Below are 26,124 nucleotides of genomic sequence, written 5' to 3'. Positions count from 1 at the left end.
ATTTTTTATACCTAATATCCATCAGCCAACGTTAGATGTTGGTCGTTAACAGAGACGTTCAAACATAAAAAAAATCTCTTTTATCATCCAATCTCTACCAAGAGCTGCGTATTTCTAATTTATGTGAGGTGTGGCTGGTTTGGGAAATGTTTCTTCCCGTGGGAATCACAGCCAAACGTCACTCCAGTGTCCAAAATATAAGCCCTGCCAAATACCTGGATGATGATTTCACTGCTAGAAAATTGCATTCTTTCGTGTATGTGTGTGTGGGGGGGGGGGGACCTTTTATAGTAAAGCCAAACATTCTGCAGAATCTCAGGATTTTTAGCTTAATAAGTAAATAGTAAATCTTTCTACTATTTTATACCTGTGAATAGAGGAAACATATTAAAAGACTAAGGCAAGAACTCCAGCTCTGTTGTGGTTCTTATCCTAACGACTACGTTACTGCATGTATTCACGTGAATGTCGCATTTTGTGGGTTGTGTTAAAAGCCCCTTGCCATGAGGGAAAACTCTATTGTGTACATCGGTCAGCGACTAACTATTTAGTCGCTGACCGATTTCTTTTAGTCGTTCTCTATAGAACGACTGAAAGAAATGCCAAGGAAAAGCTGCGTCGATGATAATAATTTCATTTGTCTTTCTCTTACCAATACCAATATCAGGAGACCGCCAGGGTAGGCAGGGTTTTCTTTTTTTTTAATTAACTTTTTTCTAATAATAATCAGTAATCAGCGAGTTCATTACTCATGACTGAACGAGCATCTTCAACACTTTTCAGATTGACGCCGACAGCTGGAGGGACCGCTCGTCTCCTCACCAAAGCCTCGGTCTTTCACGGATACAGAGTACCAGCAGGGGTAAGTGAACGAATCCTGAAGAATAAATGAGCAATTTCTTTCTTTGTTTTCTTCTATGACTTTCAAAGTGTTTATAGAAAGGAATGTTTCTCCTGGGAAACCCCCCAAACTTCAGACATTGCTTCTTATGCTGTCAATTGAAAAAACGTCAAAATTATGTGAAGCCGTAGAAGTGCTCTGCACAAAATGCGGAAGGAAGTAGAAAAAAAGAGAATTCTGAAAATAAATTCTGTAAGAATTCATGACACGTGAACCACAGTAGTAGGTTTTTTATTACGTAAATATTTCGTCCTAGGTATCTTAGGACATCATCAGTACAGTAGAACAATACTAGGAATGACACAAAGGATAGGGTGCGTACGTACAATGGAATCCAAATTGCGTGCAGTGGCGCGTTGCGGCCTGAACTTAAATTAGATTAAATTGAATTAAATTAAATTAAAATTAAATTACAGTTAAGTTATTTTTACACAATTTTGTATGACAATTTCCCATACTTTAGGGATGGCAAGAACATCACTGCGGTTTAGATTTGGTCTGTGGAGTAGGGCTTCAGCACTTTCTTTATATAAGCGTTCATATTTATATGAAGATCTGTGTAGGAGTTTTGTCTTTTCCCAGTGGATCTTGTGGTTTGAGTTTTCAACTCCGTGTTGAACGAGGCCTGAGTTTTGTGGTTTGATGAGGCGGATATGGTCTTGATGATCTGAAATGCATTTAAAAACTGATCTGTCTGTCTGTCCATAATAAGAGAGCTTACAGGAGCATGGAACCTCGTATGCACCAGGTAGTAGCATAGGTGAAATTTTGTCTGTGGGCAAAGATAACAAGTTGTAGATCTGGTTGATGGGTTTGTAGGTGGCAGTAAGGTTGTATTTCTTCATAATTTTCGAGAACCGTTCGGAGATGCCTTTGATATAAGGTATGGGAATCCTGTGGGCTTGTTCTTGTCTAGGTTGATGTGTAGAGAAGTTGCTGATAATTTTTTGAGTTGTTTTGAGATTGTATCCATTTAGAGTGGCAGTGTTTTTGATTATTTCCAATTATTGTTTTAGAGAATCCTCGGAGGAGCATAATCTGTGTGCTCTGGTTACCAATGATTTAATGATGCCAAATTTTTGAGAGGGATGATGAGCTGAAGTATTGTGAATCTAACGACCAGAAAATGTCGGCTTGCGATAGACAGAGGTGGAGATGGAACGGTCTTCTTTTCTTTGGATGTGTAAATCCAGAAAGGGGAATGCCCTGTGGGAATTCGTTTTCTAATGTAAACTTGATGCGTGGATGAAGAAGGTTGATTTTTTCTAAAAACTGAAGTAGCTCTTGTTCGGAATGACTCCAGACTGCGAAGATATCATCGACATATCGAAGCCAGAGTTTTGGTTTGGGTTTAAACACAAGAATTTTTTCTTCAAGATGTTCTATAAACAGGTCTGCCAAGTTGGGTGACAGGGGGGACCCCATTGCTGTTCCCTCCTCTTGCTTGTAGATTTTTGCTTTCCATGTGAAGTAACCGGAAGTGATAACAAATTTGAAAAGTTCAGCAATAATCGACGGAAATTTTTGATTTAACAGGTTTACAGTTTCTTTATGGGGGATATTGGTGAAGAGAGAAACGGTGTCGAAGCTAATTAGCATGTCAGTTTTCAGTAGTTGAAAGTCTTTTATTTTGGCGTGAAATTCTGTGGAATTTTTTATCGAAGAGGTTAAATGGCCTATGTGGGGACGGAGAAGGTTGGATAAGAATTTTGATAACTTGTAAGTCGGGCTGCTAATTGAATCAACGATAGGTCTGAGTGGGACATTGTTCTTGTGAAGCTTGAGTAAACCGTATATTCTCGGAGGTCTGGCATGTTATGTCTTGAGGTTTTTTGGAGTTTCCTCATCTAAAGACTTTATTTCATTGAGTAACTTGTTCAGTTTCTTCAGCTGTCTTTTTGTGGGATCATAGTCAAGTTTTGCATAGGTATTTCGGTCTCAGAGTAATAGATTCATTTTTCGGTCATATGAAACAGTATCAAGAACCACTGTGGTATTTCCTTTGTCAGCTCTGGTGATGATTATATTTTTATTATGTTTTAAGGAAGCCTTCAATTCTGAAGGTGGAGTGTTTAAGACTGAAGGTTTGGCATCTAAAATTATATTTGCTATTTCAAAACGAAGTTTGTTGGCTTCAAGGAAGGTAGCTGATGTTTCTTTCAATGTTGTGTATGAAATCTATATATGGGAGACGTTTAGGGGGAATGGCAAACTTATGGCCCCTTGCTAGAACATTTAATTCATCTTCTATTAGTGGGCGGTTAGATAAGTTAATCACCTATTTTTCGGTCGGTAATTTATTGATATTTTTCTTAGATCGATTTAACAGGTTAAGATATTTTTTCTGTAGGTTAATATTGCTTTTATCAAAAGCTTTGATCACCGAGTTTTTTGAGACACTAATAATCACTTGTAGCAACTCTGATGATGTCCTAAGATATCTAGGACGAAATATTTACATAATAAAAAACCTACTACTGTGGTTCACGTGTGTTAATTTTAGTTCCAGTTATATTAACCTCATTACTTAAACCGATAGGGCTTGAGACTACAGACTACACTTTATCAACTTTCGTTTTTTTATTATTATTTTTCTTCTTTTGTTTTTGTGTTTAAAAACTGCATCCTCTTCATCTGCAAGCAGAAAGTTCCATTTTTGAAATGAGTGGCAAAAAGACTGCCACTCGTTTTACAAATGGAAGTTTTCAATCGCTGTGTTCGTGTCTTCTAAATTTCCCATTTTAAATTATAAACCACTGTTTTCATTATTATTATTATTATTATAGAGGGCGCTGTGTAGACATACGAACGGGTGCATGGTGATATCGCTGCCCCATCTTTAATAGTTTTAAAGTGGTTCCAACTCCTGTTTTTAATTTGAAAGTGTTCCTAAGTAACTGTACTTGTCACGCCGAAGACAGTGATATAAAATTCACCGAAATCGACTAAGAAGAAACCAAATTTTGAAGTATTGAAAAGTGAACAGAGAGGACCGCGGTCAACAACGAGCGAAGAACAAAGGACGTCGCAATCTTTACAAACAAGTCACAATTGCTCAAGGGAAGAAAGGTGAGTCATGAAGTGTATCAAATGCCTGGAGGATTTATCGTTCGACGGAAATCAAATAACCTGTACGAAATACAGTAGGATTCTCATTAAAAATGTGCCGGCTTTCCATAAATAACCTGGCAACGTAAATGCAATGCAACCCGCGAGGAATGAAAGTGTGTAATATACAGGAGGAACAAACAAACGCACCTAAGGCAGCCACCTACGAAGAAGCCAATTATACCGGAGGAAAAATCAGACGACGAACTGAACAGACAAAAAAATGTAGATGAGTCCTATAATTTCAACTCTTTAAATATACTAATAGAAAACGGTCTAGAGAACCATAAAAGCCAGCTTAGTAGACCTTGTGCAAGAACTCTTCGATAAACAGAACGAACAAATAACAAAAAAACTAGCAAATATGAAGATTTGGTCAAACATAATAATTTAGCAGTGACAGAAGTGTTGCAAACGGTAAAAGACATCAAAATCAGCACGGTTGATTTTGATGTCTTTGATTTTAGTGGCGTTGATTTTAGTGCATTAATGACAGCGCTGCCTGTCATTAACGCACTAAATGACAGGCAACACAATTTGATGAAAGAAACATCCGAACTCCGTGAAGAACTTCATTCTCTAAAACTACAATACGAACGTTTAAATCAGCAACAATATAAAGAAAATGTTATCACAAACCGTCTTCCTGAAACTGCACCTACAGAAAACCCCAGAGACTACGTCTCTGAGGTTTTCTGTAGGTGCAGAAAAGCAGGTCCACAAAAGACAATCTCATCAAAGCCAGTAGACAGAAAAAACCAGTTGCCAAGGGCTTGAACGCATTGCAAGACAATATACCAATCTTCCTATCCGAATATTTCACACCATTCCACCAGAATCTGTTGTACCAAGCAACAAAAGCAAAAACAGAAAACAATTACCAATTTTTGTGGATCAGAAATGCCAAGATATTCTTGATGAAGTCACAAACTTCAAAACCGATGCAAATTAAAAGCTCAGAAGACAGAGAAAGGCTGTCACAGTGAAAAAAAAAAGTCTCCTAATTAGTCCAAAAAGAAGACCACAATAAAAATGAATGTGAACCATCAAGACCAATGCAACAACACCAGGACATACTGACAATTTCATTTTGATCAGACCTTTCAGAACATCCGTTTGACTTCCCAAACATCAGCCTACTTCCAACACAGCAATCAAATCAATAAAAAAAGACGAAGAAGAACTGAATAACAACGTAGAAAAAATACGTCATACAGAATGCAGTAAAATGTCAGGGAACTGAATTGGTAACATACCTCCATTTAGAAATTTCAAATATATTGTTTACGTGTGTTTGATGATGAAGGTCGTTTGAAAGAAATGTTCAATCGAATTCCTTATGGAAGCGAGCAAAGTGGCCTAATTGCTGTGCTTATTTTCGATTCTGGGATTGAAAAAACACGGCGATGTTTTCAGGAGTGAAGGCGATCAGTACGTGATGCACTCTTTCTGAGCAGAAAAAGAACCTTCAGGAGGGAGTGTGTCTGCCATCCGAGAGAGAGACAGAAACAGTCATGCTGCAATTCTTCTATCAAGGTTCGCCATTGGTTGCATTTGTGAGCCGAAAACGGCATCGTCGTTTCCATGGCGCCTGTTTCCGGAGGGAAGCAAAGATGATCGACGCTGACTGAAACTCTCTCGTTCAACCCTAGCCTCTTCGCACCAAAGACAAAGCAATTAAAGAAATGGCTTGAAAAATGTGTGTTTATGTGTGTGTGTGTGTGTGTGTGAGAGAGAGAGAGAGAGAGAGAGAGAGAGAGAGAGAGAGAGAGAGAAAAGTACGCCTTAGAAATTTGTTCATTCATATATATATTAAGAACTTTCAAATTACATTCGTGTGGAGGGTGAATCTTTTATAAGGATGTCACGCATTGCAATCCTTAGTGCCTGCTGTACAGTAAACAACGAAGCACTATTTGCAAGAAAATCCGTCGTTTTATTCAAGTGTGGTAATACAAGGAATGCATTGCGCATCCTTAGTAAAAAGACATCCAACGAGGGCCACTTTCCAAGTAATATCTTCCCTGATGTGCAGACTTTGCGATCGGTTTCTTTCGGCACTCTTGGTTGAGTGGATCGGGCAACAGCCTTCAGATATGGAGGCTAGCTGCGATATAAGCAGAGCAATCTGGCGAATAAGCAGCCGTGGACCAACAGCGACTGAGCTATCATGGCGTGGGGGAGCAGAAGTGGTAACTCTGTCTCACTTAAAACCTCACAAAGCCCAATGACAACTCGGTGACATGGCGAGTAGTGCCGCCATTAAATAAACACCTGCTGGGGTCACTGCCCCTGACATTGGGAAGCAGCATTGTCAGTACTGACACAAGGTTGAAGCCAAATGATGACGGAAAAGCTTGTGATCAGAGATTTGCAGATGGCAATATGATTATATTGTGTACGTCTGTAATACTGCGGAGCAGAAAGCAAACGGAGAAACTACTGCTGTACCTTCTTACCTCCAGAACAACCACATGGCGAGCAAACCCTTACAATTGGCCCCAAGTTCCCGGCGTCCCTTAAATGGGACAGGGGTGCGAAGAATCTCCGGGCTCAAAATGGTGTCCACTTTTAAAATTGCAACTTGGAATGTCAGAACTCTGTATGAAGCTGGCAAATTAAGAAATGCCACAAGAGAAATGAAGAGGCTGGGCATCCGGATTTTGGGAATTTGCGAGACAAGATGGCCAGGATCTGGAAAGTGTCAACAAGATAATACGACAATGTATTACTCTGGGAATTATGAGAACAAACATCGACATGGTGTAGCTGTAATAGTAGATGAAGAAATCAATAAATCAGTAATAAATTGGATTCCATTTTCTGAGAGGATAATGCTGTTACAACTTAAGGGAAACCCCATTAACATAAATATCATCCAAGCTTATGCACCCACAGCTGACAAAAGTGAAGAAGATGTTGAAGAGTTTTATGAACACCTAAAAGAGATTAAAAACCTAACAAAGAAACATGATATAAACATAGTGATGGGTGACTTCAATGCAAAAATGGGAAGAGGGGGTGATGGAGAAATTGTTGGCGAACATGGCCTAGGCACCAGAAACGACAGAGGAGATCACCTAGTCCAGTTCTGTCAGGAAGAAGATCTAACAATAGCAAATACCTGGTTTAAACTTCCACCCAGAAGACTGTACACTTGGAAATCGCCTCAAGATAACCAACATAACATTGTCCGAAATCAAATTGATTATATACTGATAAATAAAAGATTCCACAGTAGTATGAAGAGTGCAAAGACTTATCCTGGAGCAGATATCTCATCAGACCACCATCCCATAGTTGCAGAAGTACGTCTTAGATTAAAATCAGCTAAAAAATCACAAAAGAAGAAAAAGAAAATTGATGTAGAAAAACTGAAAGACCCGAACATAAATAAAAGTGCCAAGACACAGCTTAACCTGCAATTACAACAGATTAACATAGAAGAAAATAAAAGCGTGGAATCTCTTTGGAATAGCTTAAAGAATGCCATCGTAACAACAAGTATTGAAGAAGTAGGTTATGTGAATAATATAAAACAACGGGAATGGATGACAGATGAGATTCTTTCTCTTATTGATACAAGAAGAATGTACAAAAACAAAGACCTTGCCAGGTATACAGAAACACATAACATCATCAAGAAAAAAATAAAAGAAGCCAAGGAAAATTGGATGAAAAATTTATGTACTGAAATTGAACTGCTTCAGAAGAAACATGATAATTTCAATTTGTATAAGAAAATCAACGAAATGTCTGGAAAACTGAGGAAAAGGCAAATAGTGTCTCTAAGAGACGAAAATGGAAAAATAGTTCTAGAAGAAGAGAATAAAGCACAGATTTGGATAAAATATGTAACAGAACTTTTCAATGATACTAGACAGAAGCCTATAAATATAAAAGATAACATTCAAGGACCAGCAATCATGAAATGCGAAATAGAGAATGCTATACGAACAACTAAAACAGGAAAAGCCAGTGGACCAGATGGTGTGCAAACAGAATTTTTAAAATTAATAGAACCAGATATCATCAAACTTCTTGAAAAACTATTTAATAAAATATATGAAAGTGATGAATTTCCATCAGATTGGCTCAAATCTACATTTATCACTATCCCAAAGAAACCCAAAGCGAATTCCTGTGGTGACTTCCGACTTAATAGTCTAATGAGCCAAACATTAAAAATATTTTTGAAAGTAATTCAGAATCGTATTTATAGAAAAAGTGAAGAAACTAAGTGAAACGCAACTCGGCTTTCGGAATGGTTTTGGTACTAGAGAGGCCCTTTTCTGTACCCAAATATTGATACAAAAATGCATAGAAAAACAGAAATCTGTCTTTATGTGTTTCATAGATTTTGAAAAAAGCATTCGACAAAGTCAGACACACTAACTTAATAGAAGTCCTTCAACAAACAAGGCTAGACGAACAAGACATAAGACTAATAACAAATCTGTATTGGAATCAGTCAGCAATTAGACAACATTACCACCAGTGATATTAACATCAAAAGAGGAGTGAGACAAGGATGTGTGCTCTCACCGCTCCTGTTCAACATATATGCAGAGGTAATCTTTAAAAACGCATTGGAAGAATGTTCAGAGGGAATCACAATAAATGGAAAGATTGTTAACAACCTTCGATATGCAGATGACACCGTGCTAATTGCAGATAATATTATGGATCTCCAAAAACTCATTGACAGAGTATACATAGAAAGCCAAAGAATGGGAATAAATATAAACATCAACAAGACAAAATACATGATCATCAGCAAACATCCAGCCTCATCAATGAAACTGACACTCAATGGGAAAAATATTGATCAGGTGTCAAGATATAAATATCTTGGTTGCTGGCTTAATGAACGGTGGGATCAAGAAATAGATATAAAGACAAGGATTGAAGTTGCACGGCAGTCCTTCATGAAAATGAGAACACTATTCTGCAATAAAGACCTAAACATGGAAGTCAGATGCCGAATGCTGAAATGCTACGTGTGTTCCTCTATGGAGTTGAAACATGGACATTAAGGCGACAACCATCAAGAAAATCGAAGCCTTTGAGATGTGGCTATACAGAAGAATGCTAAAGATATCATGGAGAGAAAAAATTACCAATGAAGATGTCTTAAAATCCATCGGCAAAGCTAAACATCTTGTACAAATAATCAAGAAATGAAAAACATCATATCTTGGCCACATCATGAGAAACAGCAAATATCAACTTATACAAACTATTTTGATAGGAAGAATTGGTGGCAAAGGAACTAAAGGAAGAAAAAGAATATCATGGTTTGACAACATCAAGACGTGGACAGGAAAGAGCAGTGCACAACTGCTCAGATTAGCACAAGAGCGCAGTTTGTTCGCCAAGATGGTCGCTGACCTTCGATAGAAGATAGCACAATAAGAAGAAGGTTGAGTGGAATACACACACGTTCATGCTGTGACTCTCCCCCCTCCCCTCAATGAAAGCGTTTCAGGCTTTGGGAAGAAATTTTAGGCGAAATGATTGGTTATTTTCTTGAGAACTGCATATTTATCTTAACTGTTAGATGGAGTGCCATATAAGTCGCAAAGGCGAACCGTTGCTTTAGCGAGACACTTTTCATGCTTTGTGACTTATCATTTGTTACTATCCCACAAAAAATAAAGGGCTATCAGTATTTGCAGTTACTCAAGCGGTTATGAAGTGTGATGCCAATTTAAGTTAATTTTTTTCCTTCGCAGGTTATGGTTCTGGGAGTGAATCCTGTGATATGCCGTCTTCCCGAGCAGTTCAAAGATCCACTGAAATTTAAACCTGAACGATGGCAGAAGATCAACCGAGAATATCCGGAGCCCATTCATCCTTTTGCTGTTCTTCCCTTTGGTTTCGGCATACGTAATTGCATAGGGCAGAGATTTGCCCTCCAGGAGATCTACCTCTGTGTAATCAAGGTAAGAGAACACGGCGCATGCGTCAAGTAGCGCGACATCTGAGACCGAGACAAGCTGTAATTAACAGAGACAGGCTGAAATAGAACAATAAAAACTATTTTGTAGGAAACTATACCACATTGGTCTCGAGATAATCGGAATAATCTGTTTTGAACATTTTTGTTGTACTTTCTGAGATTTATCCACATTTCAATTAGAAAACGTTTAAAAATTGTAATTTTTTTTAGATAGAAAAATCTAAGCTTCACAAAATGGTAATTTACGATGATCCTGAAATTGTTTTCTGTTATCAATAAACACGAATTTTTCTTTTTTCTTTCTTTTCAGGTCCTTCAGCGATACAGACTGGAGTTTCACGGCGGAGAAATCTCATACACGATGAGGCTGCACGCAGTACCAGACCGACCAGTGGCTTTAAAACTCGTACAGAGAAAGTAATTGTGAATAATGTGACGCTTTCAATCACTTTAGTCCTTAACAGACGAAAAATGAAATGTTTGCGAAATAAATACTAATTCAAAAGCATCACTGATTCTTCTTAGTCATTGTAAAGCATTAAGAAACTTGCAAATCCTCCCAAAATGCTTTTTGTATGAAGCAGAGCTTTAACACTTTCATTGCCAAGCTGAAAATTGGAATTTCGTGTGGTAGCCAAATTTTTTTTATTTTTTTATTTAGTTAGCGACGTCCACGCGATAACACGTGATCAGCCGTTTGGTGAGATCTCGCATCGCGCGATATCGCGTGATTGGCAATGAACGTGTTAATTGGCATTTCTGCATTTTTGTGGTGATATCTGTTCCGCGAGTGCACGATTTAAAAATAAATAAATAAATAAAAGCAGGATTGTTTGTTATAAAGTCGATCGTAACCTACGTTGATCCTCTAGTCAAAATGAAATAAAATCTGAGTACGAAAAAGAATATTTTGTGCGAAAGTCATGACTCGGCATTCATTATTCGTGTGGTACAAAAAAGCAAAAGTCAAATGTACATCGGTTGTCTCTGAATGAAATAAGAAATTATACTTTAAAAAAACGTATTAGACAGAGAGAGCGACAAAGAAATTATAGCAATAATGCCAAATGCAGACTGTAATCTCTATGAGAGTAGATGATTGGCAATGCTTTCGTTTATCTGGTAATCGTATGTCAGTTGCATAAACTGCGGTAAAAACCTAAGAACTGTGTCGTCGTGTGAAATACTTTTTGTTTCTTATCTGAAATGCAGTTCGTATTTTACGACCAGAATAAAGACGGGAAACTCCCTTCCATCTCACTACCCAAACATTATACAAATACGCATAATACAATATTCAAATATTAATATTTAATATCCGAAAATTTAATATGAAAATAGTATTTTAATAACACATCATCATCAAATTCCTCATATATATCGTCGAGGGGAAGTGTACAGGATATGATAGTACTACATGAAAAAATTACATCATTACTAACTTCCTATCTACAATTTTCCTCCAAATCAGTCTGTTACCTGTCTAAGCTACAAAATTGTCAGATCTTATATTTCTGTATTCTAAAGCAGTTTCTTGCTCTTCCTCTGGGTCGTTTTCCTGCCAACCTGGCAAAGAACGCTTGTTTTGCTAATCTTTCTTCGCCCATTCTATTTAAGTGACCATACCACCTGAGATTAGCTCTGCTAACGCATTCCTGGATGCTGACAATGTCAGGTTCTTTCCTAATATCCTCATTTTTAATATGATACTGCCATTGATGCCATCTGTTCACGCCACTAATCTATCTCAGGACTCTCATATCTGCGGTCTCTAGTCTTTGGTCAAGTGTTTTATTTCTAACTCAGCTCTCAGATCCATAAATTAAAATTGATTTGAAATCATCATTATCATCATTAAATTACTGATATGTGTCCTCAGGGGATGTACAGGATCTTATGATAGCACCACTACATGTTAAATCATTACAAACTTCCGATCAGCAATTCTCCTCAATTTTAATACCACGTTTATCTTTATTTGTTAGTGTATTTGATGCTATTTTTTATATTCTGCAATTTTAAAATGCGTATAAGGAACAAAATGAAATCAATTGCAGAAAGAAAAAAAAAAATTATAAATGTTGGGCAATACTTTTCATGGTTTACAATCTCATTCCACTTTACCGAAAGTGTATGTGTGTGTGTGTGTGTGTGTGTGTGTGTGTGTGTGTGTGTGTGTGTGTGTGTGTGTGTGTGTGTGTGTGTGTGTGTGTGTGTGTGCGTGCGTGCGTGCGTGCGTGCGCGCGTTCATTCAAAGTTACTTTATTATTATTATTATTATTATTATTATGTGACACCTCCAGGGAGTCCAAAGACTCATCGAGGGAGAGTGTGCCAACAGCATCGAACGATTAATCCCTTCCAACTACTAGCCCAAACTTGCTTAACTTTTTTCGTGAGCCATTAGTAGCAGAGGTTCTACCAATCGACCAACCTTTGGTGGCTTATATCTGTGACCAGTCTTTATTAAGAGTAATTAAGCACGAATGCAAAAATCGGAAGAGGAAGGGAGGAAGATATTGTTGGGCTTTATGGATTGGGAGTGAGAAATCCAAGAGGAGATATGCTGTTGGATTTCTATAGAAAACATGATTTAGCAATTATGAACACTTGGTGTAAGAAACATCCAAGAAGATTGTATACGCGGAAAGCTCCAGGGGAGGATATAAATAGTAGAAGAAATCAAATTGATTATGTTTTGATAAACAAAAGATATGGAAAATTATAAAAGATGGGACAGCATATCCAGGGGAAGACTGTAATACAGATCACATAATGTTGTCAACTAAGATGACGATTAATCTAAAAAAGGTAACTGCAGGGAAATAGAACAAATCATTTCTTTTAAGCTTACACGGTGATCCGAATGCATTTTTGAAAATTATGGAGACAACTACCGTGTTTGAATAAAAACTTTAGTTTAATATAATTAAACCTACAATTCGACGTTTCGACCTTTACGTCAAGATCATCTTCTGGAGCATACAACTATACACAGAAATCAAGCTACACTACAATCAAACTATTTTGTTAAAGACACTGACCAACTGCTACAACAATTGTTGGCCTGACCTCTGGTGAAAAAAAATAAATAAAATAAAAATAATAAATAAAATAAAAAATAAAAAAATAATAATAATAAATAAAATAAAAAATATAAAGAAAAGTATACATCAACGCTAGAGTCCTATTATTAGTGTTATCTGTTGGTTGTAGAAATACATTGGGGACAACAACAAGTATCTATCTATATACATATATTAACATCATGTACATTCCAGCCAGTTGGTATGAAATGGTTTCTAATACTAGCTGAAGATTGGCTAAGTCCTGACTTATGCTGGATCTTATATATTAGGTAGGCTGAATGTGTGCCATCCAGATCCTTTGAATTTTCATGCCATCTTTGTTGTTGATATTTGGGTGGTTCATCGGGATTTCGCAGGCTTCCTTAAATTTCCTTTCGTACCAGGTTTTTGTGCGGTGTAAAGAGCAGGTGCTTTTCCAGTTAATTTGGTGTAAGGTGTTGAGTGCGTGGTCTGAGAGGCCTGCTTCACCACAATGGTTATATTTAATGTGTCCAATGTGTTCTTTTTTGCGTATAGGGATTGTCCGTCCTGTTTCACCAATGTACGGTAAGTTACAGGTGCAGCGGATGCTATAGACTCCAGGATGTGCTAATGGGAGGAGAGGATCATTAGAGGAGTTGAATATGGTTTTAAATTTAGTGGGTGGTTTAAAGTTGGCATTGAGGTTATAATGTTGTAGGATTCTGTTGATTTTTTACGATAACCCTTTAATGTATGGAATGGCTATGGTTTTACTGTAATCTAGATTCGTTTTTGTTGTTGTTTTATGGAGTATTTTATTAATAGTGTTCTTGTTATAGCCATTATTTATGAATGTGTCGCTGATGATTTTTAGTTGTTGTTTCAGGGCTTGCTGGTTAGAGAAAATTGTTGTAGCTCTGTTTTTAAGGGTGTTAATGACTCCATATTTTTGTGATGGGTGGTGGTATGAATTAGCATGTATGTATTGGCCAGTGTGTGTGGGGGGGGGTCGGTAGACTAGACTATTGAATGACACAAATGTACAATGGCTATATGAAAAAAGAATTAACCAATATCTAGATAAAATAAAACAAATTGAAGAAATAGAAATAGAATGGCTTAATATAAAAACGATACTAAATGCAGCAGCAAATGAAAGCTTAGGAAAGACCAAAAAATTCAATAAAAGAAAAAAACTGAAGATCTGGGATGATACAATCAAAGAAATAATCAAAAAGAAAAAAGAAGCCTATCACAAATGGTTAAGCAGTAAAACATTAGAAGATGAAATAGAATATAAAAGAATAAGAGCCATAGCTAAAAGAGAAGTCAGAAAAAGACAGAGAATCATGGAATAAATTTGTTTCTAATTTAGAACATGATTTATATAAAATAAGACCCAATATATATAAGATATTGAAACACTTAAATGCGGATACCAAAGAAAACATAAAATTAAACACTGAATTGAAATTAGAAGAATTTCTAAATTACTACACAGAACTGTGGACAGACAAATATTTTAAAAAAGACAACTGGCAAACAATTAACGAAAATGAAAAGGAAATAACTGAAGAAGAATTAGTAATCAGCCTGAAACAAACAAGAAACGGAAAATCACCTGGAGAAGATAAGCTAGGTTCAGAACTATACAAATACGCAGGAACAAGATTCAAAGAAAGACTCTTATTATTTTTAAATAAAATTTACTCAACTGGTATCCCCCCAATAGAATGGAAAAAAGCAATTGTGATTCCTATCTATAAAAAAGGTAGTAGAGATGACCCTAAAAACTATCGAGGTATCAGTATACTAAATTCCTGTTACAAAATATATAGCAGAATCTTAAATAACAAACTAATGAAATATTCCGAAAACTTTATTCTAGAAGTACGGAATGCATTTAGAAAAGGACGATCATGTATAGACCCGGCCTTTTGCCTAAAATTAATAATAGACAAAAGAAAAGAATATAATAATTTAGAAACACATATTGCATTTATTGACTTTGAAAAAGCATTTTACAAAGTTAAAAGAAACATATTATTTAACATATTAAAAGAAAGACAAATACCAAACAATATCCTAAAAGCTATCACAAGTATATATGAAAATAACCAAATACAAATAAGATTAAATCACGAGCTATCATATAAAAGAGAGATAAACCAAGGGGTCCGACAGGGATGTCCCCTCTCAGCAACTCTTTTTAATATCTACTTAAATGAAATAATAATAAAATGGAGTAAAAATTTACATCAAGGAATTAAACTTTCACCTACAGTTAACGTAAACACTTTCCTCTTTGCAGACGAAGAAAGAATGATTACAAATTCTGAAGATAACTTACAGAAAGCTATTTTAGATCTAAATGAGATATCCAAAGATTATGGTATGATAATATCAACGGAAAAATCAAAAACTATGGCCTTTAAAGGACAAGCTCCACCAAGAACTAAAATAGTATTAGTTAACGAGATCTTAGAACAGGTGAATTCATTTAACTACCTAGGATGTATGATCACATATGAAAATGAAAAAGATATAAACGTAAAAATTGCAAAATATTTAAAAATAACAGGTGTAATTAACTCTATATTTAAACCAAACCTAGTTCAAAAACAAACTAGGCTAAATGTATACAATACATTAGCCTTACCGATCTTAATGTATGGAAGCGAAATCTGCACAATAAAACAAAAAGACAAACAAAGATTAACAACAGCAGAAATGAAGTTTATGAGAAAAACTGCAAAGTATACCCTATTTGATCGCAAAAGAAACGAAGAAATTATGAAAGAATTATACCAAGAACCAGTAATAGAAAAATTAAAAAATATAAACATAAATGGATGGAACACGTTCAATGAATGAAAACAGAAAGATTACCAAAACAAGCCTTAAAGTACAAGCCATTAGGAAAAAGAAAACCAGGACGTCCTCTTAAATGATTCAACGATGACTTCTAAGGCCGGAACAGGCCATTCTAGGCCTAAATCCTTGATACGTATGATGATGATGATGATGATGATGACTAAATTTAAAACCATATTCAACTCCTCTAAGGATCCTCTCCTCCCATTAGCCCATCCTGGAGTCTATTGCATCTGCTCCACCTGTAACTTACCGTACATTGGTGAAACAGGACGGACAATCCCTGTACGCAAGAAAGAACACATTAGACATTAAATATAACCATTGTGGTGAAGAAGGCCTCTCAGACCACGCACTCAACACCTTACACCAAATTAACTGGAAAAGCACCTGCTCCTTACACCGCACAAAAACCTGGTACGAAAGGAAATTTAAGGAAGCCTGCGAAATCCTGATGAACCACCCAAATATCAACAACAAAGATAGCATGAAAATTCAAAGAATCTGGATGGCACACATTCAGCCAACCTAATATATAAGATCCAGCATAAGTCAGGACTCTAGCCAATCTTCAGCTACTATTAGAAACCATTCCATCCCAACTGGCTGGAATGTACATGATGTTAATATATGTATATAGATAGATACTTGTTGTTGTCCCCAATGTATTTCTACAACCAACAGATAACACTAATAATAGGACTCTAGCGTTGATGTATACTTTTCTTTATATTTTTTATTTTATTTAATATTATTATTTTTTTATTTTTTATTCATTTCTTTTTCACCAGAAGTCAGGCCAACAATTGTTGTAGCGTTTGATCAGTGTCTTTAACAAACCAGTTTGATTGTAGTGTAGCTTGTTTTCTGTGTATAGGTGTATGCTCCAGAAGATGACCTTCACATAAAGGTTGAAACGTCGAATGTGGATTTTAGTTATATTAAACTAAAGTTTTTATTCAAACACGGTAGTTGTCTCCATAAGGAACAAATCATGGAACATGAAGCGGCTGAAGATACCAAGTACGGCGAATGAATTCGCAAAGAAAGCAGAAGAAGAAACGAATGAGAGAAATATAAAAGAAACTGATGATGTAAATGAAAAACGGAAGATTCTAAAGGAAAGCATAATTACTGCTACAGAATTATATTTAGCTAAAAAAGAGGAGGAAAGAGAGAAAATAAAGAAGCCATGGGTGAGGACAATGTTTTGAGAAAAATATCACAAAGAAGAAAGTTAGTTAACAGTAAAACAGAGGAGAGGAAACAAACGCAGTATAAAGACTTGAGTAGGGAGATACAAAAAGAGATAAGAAGGGAAAAGGAAGAGTGGCTAGATGAAATGAGTAAAGACACAACAGCAAAGGCAGAAAGAAATGACAAAAGGTGTTTATAAAAAGATTGATATGATGACAGGAAGGAGAAAGATGCAAAAGTTTGGAGCAGTCAAGAATGAAAGAGATGAAATTCCGATAGAAAAAGAGAAGATATTACAGAGATGGGAAGAATATGTCAGTAAACGTTATGAAGACAGAGGAAGAGAAGAAAATCAAATGAAAGACCATAGTGGGCAGAGGCTGTACATCATGAGGGAGGAATTGAATCTAGCAATTCGAAAGATGAAAGAAGGAAAATCCCCTGAAATAGATAGTATGCAGATAGAACTTATAAGGAATATAAGTGAAAAAGGTATGGAAGTGTTATGGCAAATTATTAACGGAATTTATGAAGGATAAGAATTACCAGAGGAGTTTAGATCAATTTTTATCCCCATTCCAAAAAAGACGGGAGTTGTAGACTGTAACAATTTTAGAACGATAAGTCTTATAACTCACACAGCAAAAATTCTGGCACAAATAATTTTAGAGAGAATTAAGAATAAAATAGAAAAAGAAATGAATAAGAAACAGTTTGGATTCCGAACCAACAGAGGAGCTAGAGAGGCTATAACTTGTCTAACAATTATTGGGGAGAAAACACTAAACCATGGTGGAAAGTTGTTTTGGTGATTTCTAAATTTTGAAAAGGCATTTGATACAGTGAAACATAAAAAGGCTTTTTGACATTCTAGAAAATATTGATATTGACTCTTATGACTTGAAAATTTTAAAGAGATTATATTGGTCACAAACAATGTCAGTATGCGTAAATGGAGAGGAAACAAGAGAATTCCCGGTGGAGGGAGGAGTTAGATAAGGATGCAAGTTATCACCATTATTATTTAACCTTTATAGTGAACAGATGCTTAGAGGCGCTTGAGGATGTAGAAGAAGGAATAAAAATAAATCAAAGAATCATTAATAATTTAAGATATGCGGATGATGTAGTGGTGATGGCAGAAAGTGAAAATGGATTACAACAAATTGTACAAAGATAATGGGCAGAAAAATAGGAGATAATGTAAATATAAGATGTGGAGAAAAGATTTTAGAAGAAGTGGAAATATTTCAATATTTAGGTAGCTGGATCTCAAAGAGGGGAACTTCAGAGTTGGACATTAGAAATAGAATAGGTAAAGAAGAATATTAAAATAGGTGTGAGAATTGGAATAGTTAAAGCAACAGTTTGGAGTATTGCAAGTTATGGAAGTGAGTCATGGACACTCAGAAAGGAAGATATGGAAAGAATTAATGCATTGGAAATGTGGTGTTATAGAAGGATGGAAAAGATTAGTTATACAGAGAGCATATCAAATCAAGAAGTTTTAAGAAGAGTTGGGATGGAAAGAACACTGCTAAAGAATATTATTATGCAAAGAAAGACCAGATTTGCAGGACATCTTCTGAGAGGTTCTTCAGGACACCTCACAAGAACTATATGACAAGGGAAAGTTGAGGGGAAGAGAAGACGTGGAAGACCAACTAGAGAGTGGTTCAATGACATCGTGGAATGGACTGGTTTAAGAATGACGGAGGCGACAGACTGAGAGAAACGGAGAAGAGCTGCTCATCTGCTACAACCCTCTTGCTAGAGGATGCTACCGGACGTCGACGAATTAAACACTGCTTTTCTAAACTGTCCTGTCTAAAAGAGAGATGGAAAAAGATATACTTTGTTAAGAATTTCTTTGACTTATCGTCCTGAGAAATTGAAAGTATCGTGTCTGTCAAGTATACGAGACTACCAAACGTGACTTTTTACTTCATCGTTACAAAGGGGGCATGGTAAGTGGCGCCATCTACATGTCGTCAGATATATTATTATAACTTCTGAATCTATTACATGAATTTTAGACTTATGGTTTACCGAATAATAATAATAATAATAATAATAATAATAATAATAATAATAATAATAATAATAATAATAATAATAATAATAATAATAATAATAATAATAAATCCTCTAACGACTTTTAATATTAATAATAATAAATCTGCGGGAAATAATTTGTAAGTATAAATAATTAGCTCATGAAGAGGGATAGGTTATAATGAATCGGAACAAACTCGAATGAAGCAGTCGCATCGGACTTGGAACTGCAGCAATCTAAAAATAAAGATTACGAATGGGACTATCAGAAAGCCCTGGATATTCATAACATGCGGATTATACTTAAAGAGGTTTGGCTTTCGGTATAAGCAGAAGAAGGAGGAAGTGAAGGAAGCACGAGACGGAAGATGCATTTCGTTTACTTTCACTTCATCAGCTCCACTCTTACAGCGGTGAAAGAAGCGAAGAGGGAATCCTGCTTTCTGCTCGTCACAGTGGCTGCCGAAAGGTAAGCTCTCTCTCTCTCTCTCTCTCTCTCTCTCTCTCTCTCTCTCTCTCTCTCTCTCTCGTGTTTCTGCATATTGTGCAATGTGGGACTACTTCTTATTTACTTGTAAGAGTCGACCTTTATCTTATCTCGATGCATCGATGAGTTCGGAAATGAGACTTTGAGCTTTCCACAGCAGCCTTTCGTGTCGCTCGATCGCTTATTAGACGAAAGTGTCAGAATGATCGCTTACTTTCAGCCAAAACGGGAACTTTTCTAATTGCATTCAATTTTTTTTTCACATAAATGCGTATTTCGAATTAGTTTTGCATCAGTTCGCGATGTTAATCACAGAAGTCCATTTTAAATGATGGCATAAGCAAAGTAACTACTTTATTTGTGTGTGCGTCTCTCCAAACACGTGCCTTCATCCTTGTACACACACTCACACACGGAGTGATTCGTCTCGAAACCCTTGTTAACGGAGCCATTCAATTTAAGGTAAGTCTCCTGAGTACGTGATCAGTTTCCGTTCATCCGACTGGATCTAAAACGAATACTTCGGATTCGGTTCCATGTGAATCGCTTTGTACTTCTTTGTTACAGCATGTCCCTTTTTATTTAACGACAACAGTACTGCGTGTACTTTGGAATGACGGCCGAAACAACACAGGCTGTGGGTTGAGTAAATTGCATGCGTTGTAACTGACTTGCTTGTTTGAGGGGATGAGAAATTCTTCCACCTCCGTAAGAAATTGACTGACTCACTTTCGGCCTTAAAGTCCATGTGAAGATTCCCCTCACCGTGGACCGCATTTACTTCCAAAGGGAAAATGCTGCGGTATTCTAGCGCTGAGCAACAGAGGCGTTTCAGACAAGACTACTGTCATTAAAGCGTCGCGTTCTGTGGTCTCGGGACAACTGCTGTCAACACAGTGAGTGTGAAACTGCGCCAAAGCGCTTCGGACATCGTATTCTTTCCACGCTGAATTTTCATGAAGTTTTTCGAGAAAGTAAAAGTCTTGTGTTTTATCCGTCTACTCTTTCTTTAACAAGTAAAGAACTTTTCTTAATCAGAGAGAATGGGCTTCAGGAAGAAGCCATTTTTCTGACGATATGTCCTAGGCGAAGTCACAATTTCAACTCTGCTCATTCCTGAGTTGTTAGTAGACTTATTTCGTACATACACGCGAACTATCTTATTGATGACCTCTCAGGAAGAACTGAGATTTGCACTTGGTTTCACACCCCCATTGATAGCCACGCTGCCATTAACTAGAACTAATGTGTGACCTGCGTCATCACTCTCTGGTGTGAAAGAGTTCCTGATTGTTCTTCGTGACATTTCTCTATGTGTGATTCAGCTGTGTGCCCTTCACCACAGCAAGTCATCATGCTCTTATACATGTTTCTGATGAATTCTACATCCACTCTGCAAACACAGAACTCCAATCACCACACGCTTTTCCTCCTCTTTGGGAAGACGCCTTTAAAAATTTTCGATTACATTGGAGGGAGAGTTCCTGACGTAAATAATAATTTCGTTGTTTATGGTTGAGCACGCATTTAGAAGTGGAACAAATAATAATAAAAATATTAAATTAAAACTTGTCCCAGAATAAATCCTGCAAAACCTAGGAATTCTCGAGGAAGATTGCATTTTGATTTTAGAAGTTAAAAATAAATGCGTGAAATCTGAAAAGAATCAGAAAAGTACTAAGTCCAAAGTGAATGGAGGCGACACTGCAACTGCCATCAGTGCATGGGCATCCCTGTAATCAGATGCGCAGCAGAGATAACTCACCGGACAAAAGCCAATTTGGAGGCGTTTGGTTGTAAAACACGAATATTGCTGACAGCGAATCATGGCTTGTACCTAAACAGTGATGTGGGATATACAAAGCCAGATAAAGTGGAAGACGTGACCTTTTACAAGTCAAGCAAAAGTAGAAGAAGAAAAGAGAGCGTTGAATGATCAATTCCCACAGAAAAGATGCTTACTGAAGAGTACAAACAAAAGTGTAGTAGATTCAGTAAAGCAGGAGAAAGAAATGGCAAAAAAGATCAGAAGGTTAGGAAAATAAAGCGCTCCAAGATCAGTATTTGAAAGATATTGAAGGTAAAGTCGACAGTCGCCGCTTAACTTGTCAATGGCTTTAGCAGGACAACATCAAGAAAGAACAAGCGCTGCAGATAAATGCAATAAAGGCGAAGATTGAAACAATCAGTAACGAAAGGCATGGCCTGGTTGGCCGAGTGGTTAGCGGGTGCGCTCTCCAACCAACAGGTCGGGGGTTCGAATCCTCCGAGGGCATGGCGGGATTTTCAACTTGCAAAATCCCTTAGGAACACACAGTTGAAAAACGTTATTGAAAATGAAAATGCAAAGATATTATACGACTTTTAAAATTCAGACAGAGAGACAACTTGAATATTCCAGACATCATTTCAGTCGAACAACAACAATGTGCGTAGTTTGCTGATGTGGCAAATCCAGCGGACTGTAGAGTAGAAGAAACGTGCATGAAAAACTGACCGAGTATGATCTAGAGATTAAAACTGAACGACTTTGGAACAAAAGGGCAACAATAACTCCAAATGTCATAGGAGCAATTCCAAGAACATTTATGAAACATCTGGAAAAACCGAGCCTCCCAGATTAACACTCTCGATTCCAGAGCACGCAGTTTTAGGGACAGCTCACATTTTCCAACGATATTTAGTCGCTTCCCAAGCTTTTGGAAAAGACCCTAATTGGACTCATTTGCTAGTCAAAGATTTCATTATTCTCTTTGATGTTTCTTGTTACTTTCTGATTGTAAACTCTGTTAACTGAATATAATAATAATAATAAATATAATAATAATAATGATGATGCTTGTCAAGGTGGGTCGTGCAATGCGATATACCTCAAAAGAAAGATCTGTCTTTATTTCTTTGTACGTTAATTATGTAACGTTGTATTTTTTTGACAACCTGCTGTGATATTCCCAATGTCGTGTTGATTCTAATTTGTACGGATCACGGTCTGTACTTCCCATTAACAACGCCATCGTGGATTTTTGAGCATACAGTTTGTAAAGCACCCCTCTGTCGGTGTATATATGTGTGGAGGAGAACGCGAACAAGTGTCTGTGCGTTTCGAACACATTCTCGAACATCCCATCCAATGAATGCCCATTCCAGATGGATGTTCTCTTTGTGTTCTACCTGAAACCACTGGTTTCTAGCGTGGGTTTTCAATGATGAATTCCATCGCCATGAGTTTACGTTCTCTATTCGTCTACATTTTTAGTAAGCGGTTTCGTCTGTTTGAAGCCATTTTGTGTTAATCACCTTAACTACTGTCGGCCGTGGGCAATGAAAGAGGCATGTCCTGTCCGAAGTAGAAGCACCGGACCATCACGATTCTCCTCCTCCTGTTCCGTGATGTCTTTTCCCGTGAACTTCAATACTCTACTTTGCACCATCTTCCTTGACTGCAGAATACTCAAATCGACTGGAAATTAGGGTGATCATAGTTAAAAGTTACCACCACAAGTGTACTGTTCCGAATAAAAACATAAAAACAAAAGTGGGAGGTTTAAAATAATCAATGCACAAATCTGTTGTGTAGGCGAAAATTTCCTCTATATGTCATTACTACTTCAAGCATTTCTTGAAAATGCACAGTTTTCTGAAATTCAACGGAAGCACTTGCATCCCTGCTATTCGAAATCACTGATTGCGCACATGCAAATGCTTTAAACGTTTTCTTCTCCCAGATTTTCTTCTCCTCTCCGAGGTTTCTAGCATCTTCACTGTCAAGCGCAGTTTTCGCACTTCTTACTCAACGAAATCCCAATTCAAACCCGCCCTGATAACAGAAGCTTTTAAGATCAACTCATCTTTCCCGGGAAAAATGAGTTGCTGACATTGGAAGTGATCATAATTTAGTCATAGCAATGTTAATGTTGAAATTTGGATTTAGACCCACGAGCAAAATACGAAAACAAAAGTTTAATCTGACACAACTCAAATGAAATACCATTAAATCTTGTTTATAACGAATCTTGCTTGTGCTCATTCTGAAATTCCTGCTAACTCTCTTGGTCCTGATACTTCTTAAACAGGTTCAAGGACAGCTAATAAAGCAGCAGAAAATATTCTAGAAAGAAAATGCAGTATTAATAAATCTTGGATTATCCGAGTAATATTACAGCTTTGTAATATTTTTGTTGCGCAGCTCTGAGATGAAAACTGTAGACTAAAATACAGAATGATTATTGAAGAAAAAATGAAAGAGTTTGAGAACAGGAACCAAACCTTGGAGATTCAGTGGCAAACTCTGAAGAAAACATTGATTGATTCTGCCAGAGAGGCATGTGGTGAGGTTGTCTGTAAGGATAAAAAAATCAGACCTCCCTGGTGGACACAGGAAGTTAAAGAGGCAGTGAAGGAAAAAAAGAAGGCATATCAAAAGTTCCTGGCAAATAAGCCAGCTTGTGCTCTTAGAGAATATAGAGACAAATGCAAGAATGCTAAACACTGTGTAAAACTAGCTAAACAAAACTCATGGGAGGACTTTGGCAAGAATATAGAAAATAAATATCAAGATGGTGGCAAAATATTCTGTAGGTTGTTGAAGAAGCTTAGGAATGGAGGAAAGAGTGCTGTAAAAGGAGTTAGAGTTGATAAAGGTGAGATGAAAACGGGAGAAAAAGATATCCTTGAAGTATGGAGTAATTACTTTGAAAAACTGCTAAATGAAACAAGCAGTGATGACAGCACAGTGATAAAAAACACTGACCACGCATGCAGTCAGGAATACATATCCATACTTGAAGTAGAAAAAGCCATCAAAGGCTTGAAATGTGGAAAGGCAGCAGGAATAGAGATATTCGACCAGAAATGCTGAAGTATAGTGGTATAAGAGTCTTACAGTGGCTGCACTGCATAGTTCAGAAAGCCTGGACAGAGGGACGAATTCCTGATGATTGGAGTAGAGCTCTCATAGTACCCATATATAAAGAGGGAAATAAAACTGAATGTGAGAATTACAGAGGTATTTCCCTACTGAGTGTTCCTGGCAAGATCTATGCAAGCATACTTGAGAAACGGTTGAGAAGAATGGTGGAAGAAAAGGTTGGTGAAGAACAAGCTGGATTCAGGCCAAATAGAGGCTGTCAGGATCAGATCTCCACTTTACAACAAATAGTCGAGAAAGCATGGGAATATAACAAAGATCTGTATTTAAGTTTTGTCGATTTGGAAAAGGCATATGACAAGGTGCCATGAGAGAGGCTATTCAATACGCTACAGTTATATAGTGTCAATGGGGCATTATATCAAGCGATACTTAGTCTTTATTTGAGTTGTAAGTCAGCAGTTAGAATTGAAGGTAGTACAGGAAGATGGTTTAATGATAAATCTGGGGTGAGACAAGGATGTACATTATCCCCTCTGTTATTCATTATCTATATGGATCACATTATGAAAGAAAGTGGTATTAAACCTGATATCAGAATTGGAGATGTTAATGTCAGCTCTTTGCTTTATGCGAATGACGTTATACTTCTAAATAAATCTGCTACAAGTCTGCAAGATTCTCTGACTAAATTGATTAACTGTTGTAATAGATATGGTATGAAGGTCAGCAATAAAAAGACAAAGACAATGAAAATAGGCAGAATCATTGAAAATGTCAACTGTGTTGTGAATGGAGAACCTGTGGAACAAGTAAAACATTTCAGCTACTTAGGCACGATTTTTAGTGAAGATGGTAAATTCAATATAGAAATAGACAACAGAATCAGTAAAGCTGGTATGGTGGGAAGTCAATTGAATAAATTCATATGGAATAAGAGAGAAATTAGTCGGAACACTAAATTAGCTGTGTACAAGACAGCGTTCAAGCCAATTTTAACTTATGGATCTGAGAGCTGAGTTAGAAATAAAACACTTGACCAAAGAATGGAGACCGCAGATATGAGAGTCCTGAGAAAGATTAGAGGCGTGAACAGATGGCATCAATGGCAATATCATAATAAAAACGAGGATATTAGGAAAGAACTTGACATTGTCAGCATCCAGGAATGCGTTAGCAGAGCTAATCTCAGGTGGTATGGTCACTTAAACAGAATGGGCGAGGAAAGATTAGCAAAACAAGTGTTCTTTGCCAGGTTGGCAGGAAAACGACCAAGATATAGGTGGATTGATACGGTACAAAGTGCCTTAGACGATAGAAATAAAAGATCTGATAATGTTGGAGTCTTGACAAGTAATAGACTGATTTGGAGGAAAATTGTAGATAGGAAGTTAGTAATGATGTAAATTTTTCATGTAGTACTATCATATCCTGTACACCCCTTGAGGGTACATGGCAGGAATTTCATGATGATGATGATGATGATGATCAGCGGAGAAGATTACGATCAAGTTGGCAATTTGGGAACAATAATCAACAGTATAATTATCTGAGCGGACGGATTAAAAAACAGGAAAGCTTGCAAAAATTAAATGATTATCCGACGAATGCAAAGAAATTGAG

General features: G+C 36.9%; 2 protein-coding genes across 3 annotated transcripts in view; both read left to right on the top strand.

Annotated features, from left to right (window-relative positions):
- The first annotated feature begins 751 nt into the window (after positions 1 to 751).
- On the top strand, positions 752 to 10,392 carry LOC150092498 (cytochrome P450 302a1, mitochondrial-like). Its single transcript, XM_090414218.1, has 3 exons — positions 752 to 862; positions 9,745 to 9,954; positions 10,282 to 10,392. Exons 1-3 carry the CDS (start codon positions 752 to 754, stop codon positions 10,390 to 10,392), a joined length of 432 nt encoding a protein of 143 aa, XP_090270344.1.
- An 8,997-nt stretch (positions 10,393 to 19,389) lies between these two features.
- Positions 19,390 to 26,124, top strand: part of LOC150092497 (uncharacterized) — a 57,687-nt gene continuing 50,952 nt past the window's right edge. Inside the window, exon 1 of one of the 2 annotated variants that reach the window (XM_090414814.1) lies at positions 19,390 to 19,616. The gene's annotated coding sequence lies outside the window, so the exon portion shown is untranslated. Of the gene's footprint in view, positions 19,617 to 19,867; positions 20,097 to 26,124 lie in introns of those variants that run through there. The other variant, XM_090414815.1, reaches the window with a different exon arrangement.

The sequence above is a fragment of the Typopeltis vanoorti genome, chromosome 25, assembly GCF_054136105.1.
Source record: "Typopeltis vanoorti isolate ZY-2024b chromosome 25, IOZ_Tvanoo_1.0, whole genome shotgun sequence".
NCBI lineage: Eukaryota > Metazoa > Arthropoda > Arachnida > Uropygi > Thelyphonidae > Typopeltis > Typopeltis vanoorti.
This window is presented reverse-complemented; position numbering and strand designations above follow the sequence as displayed.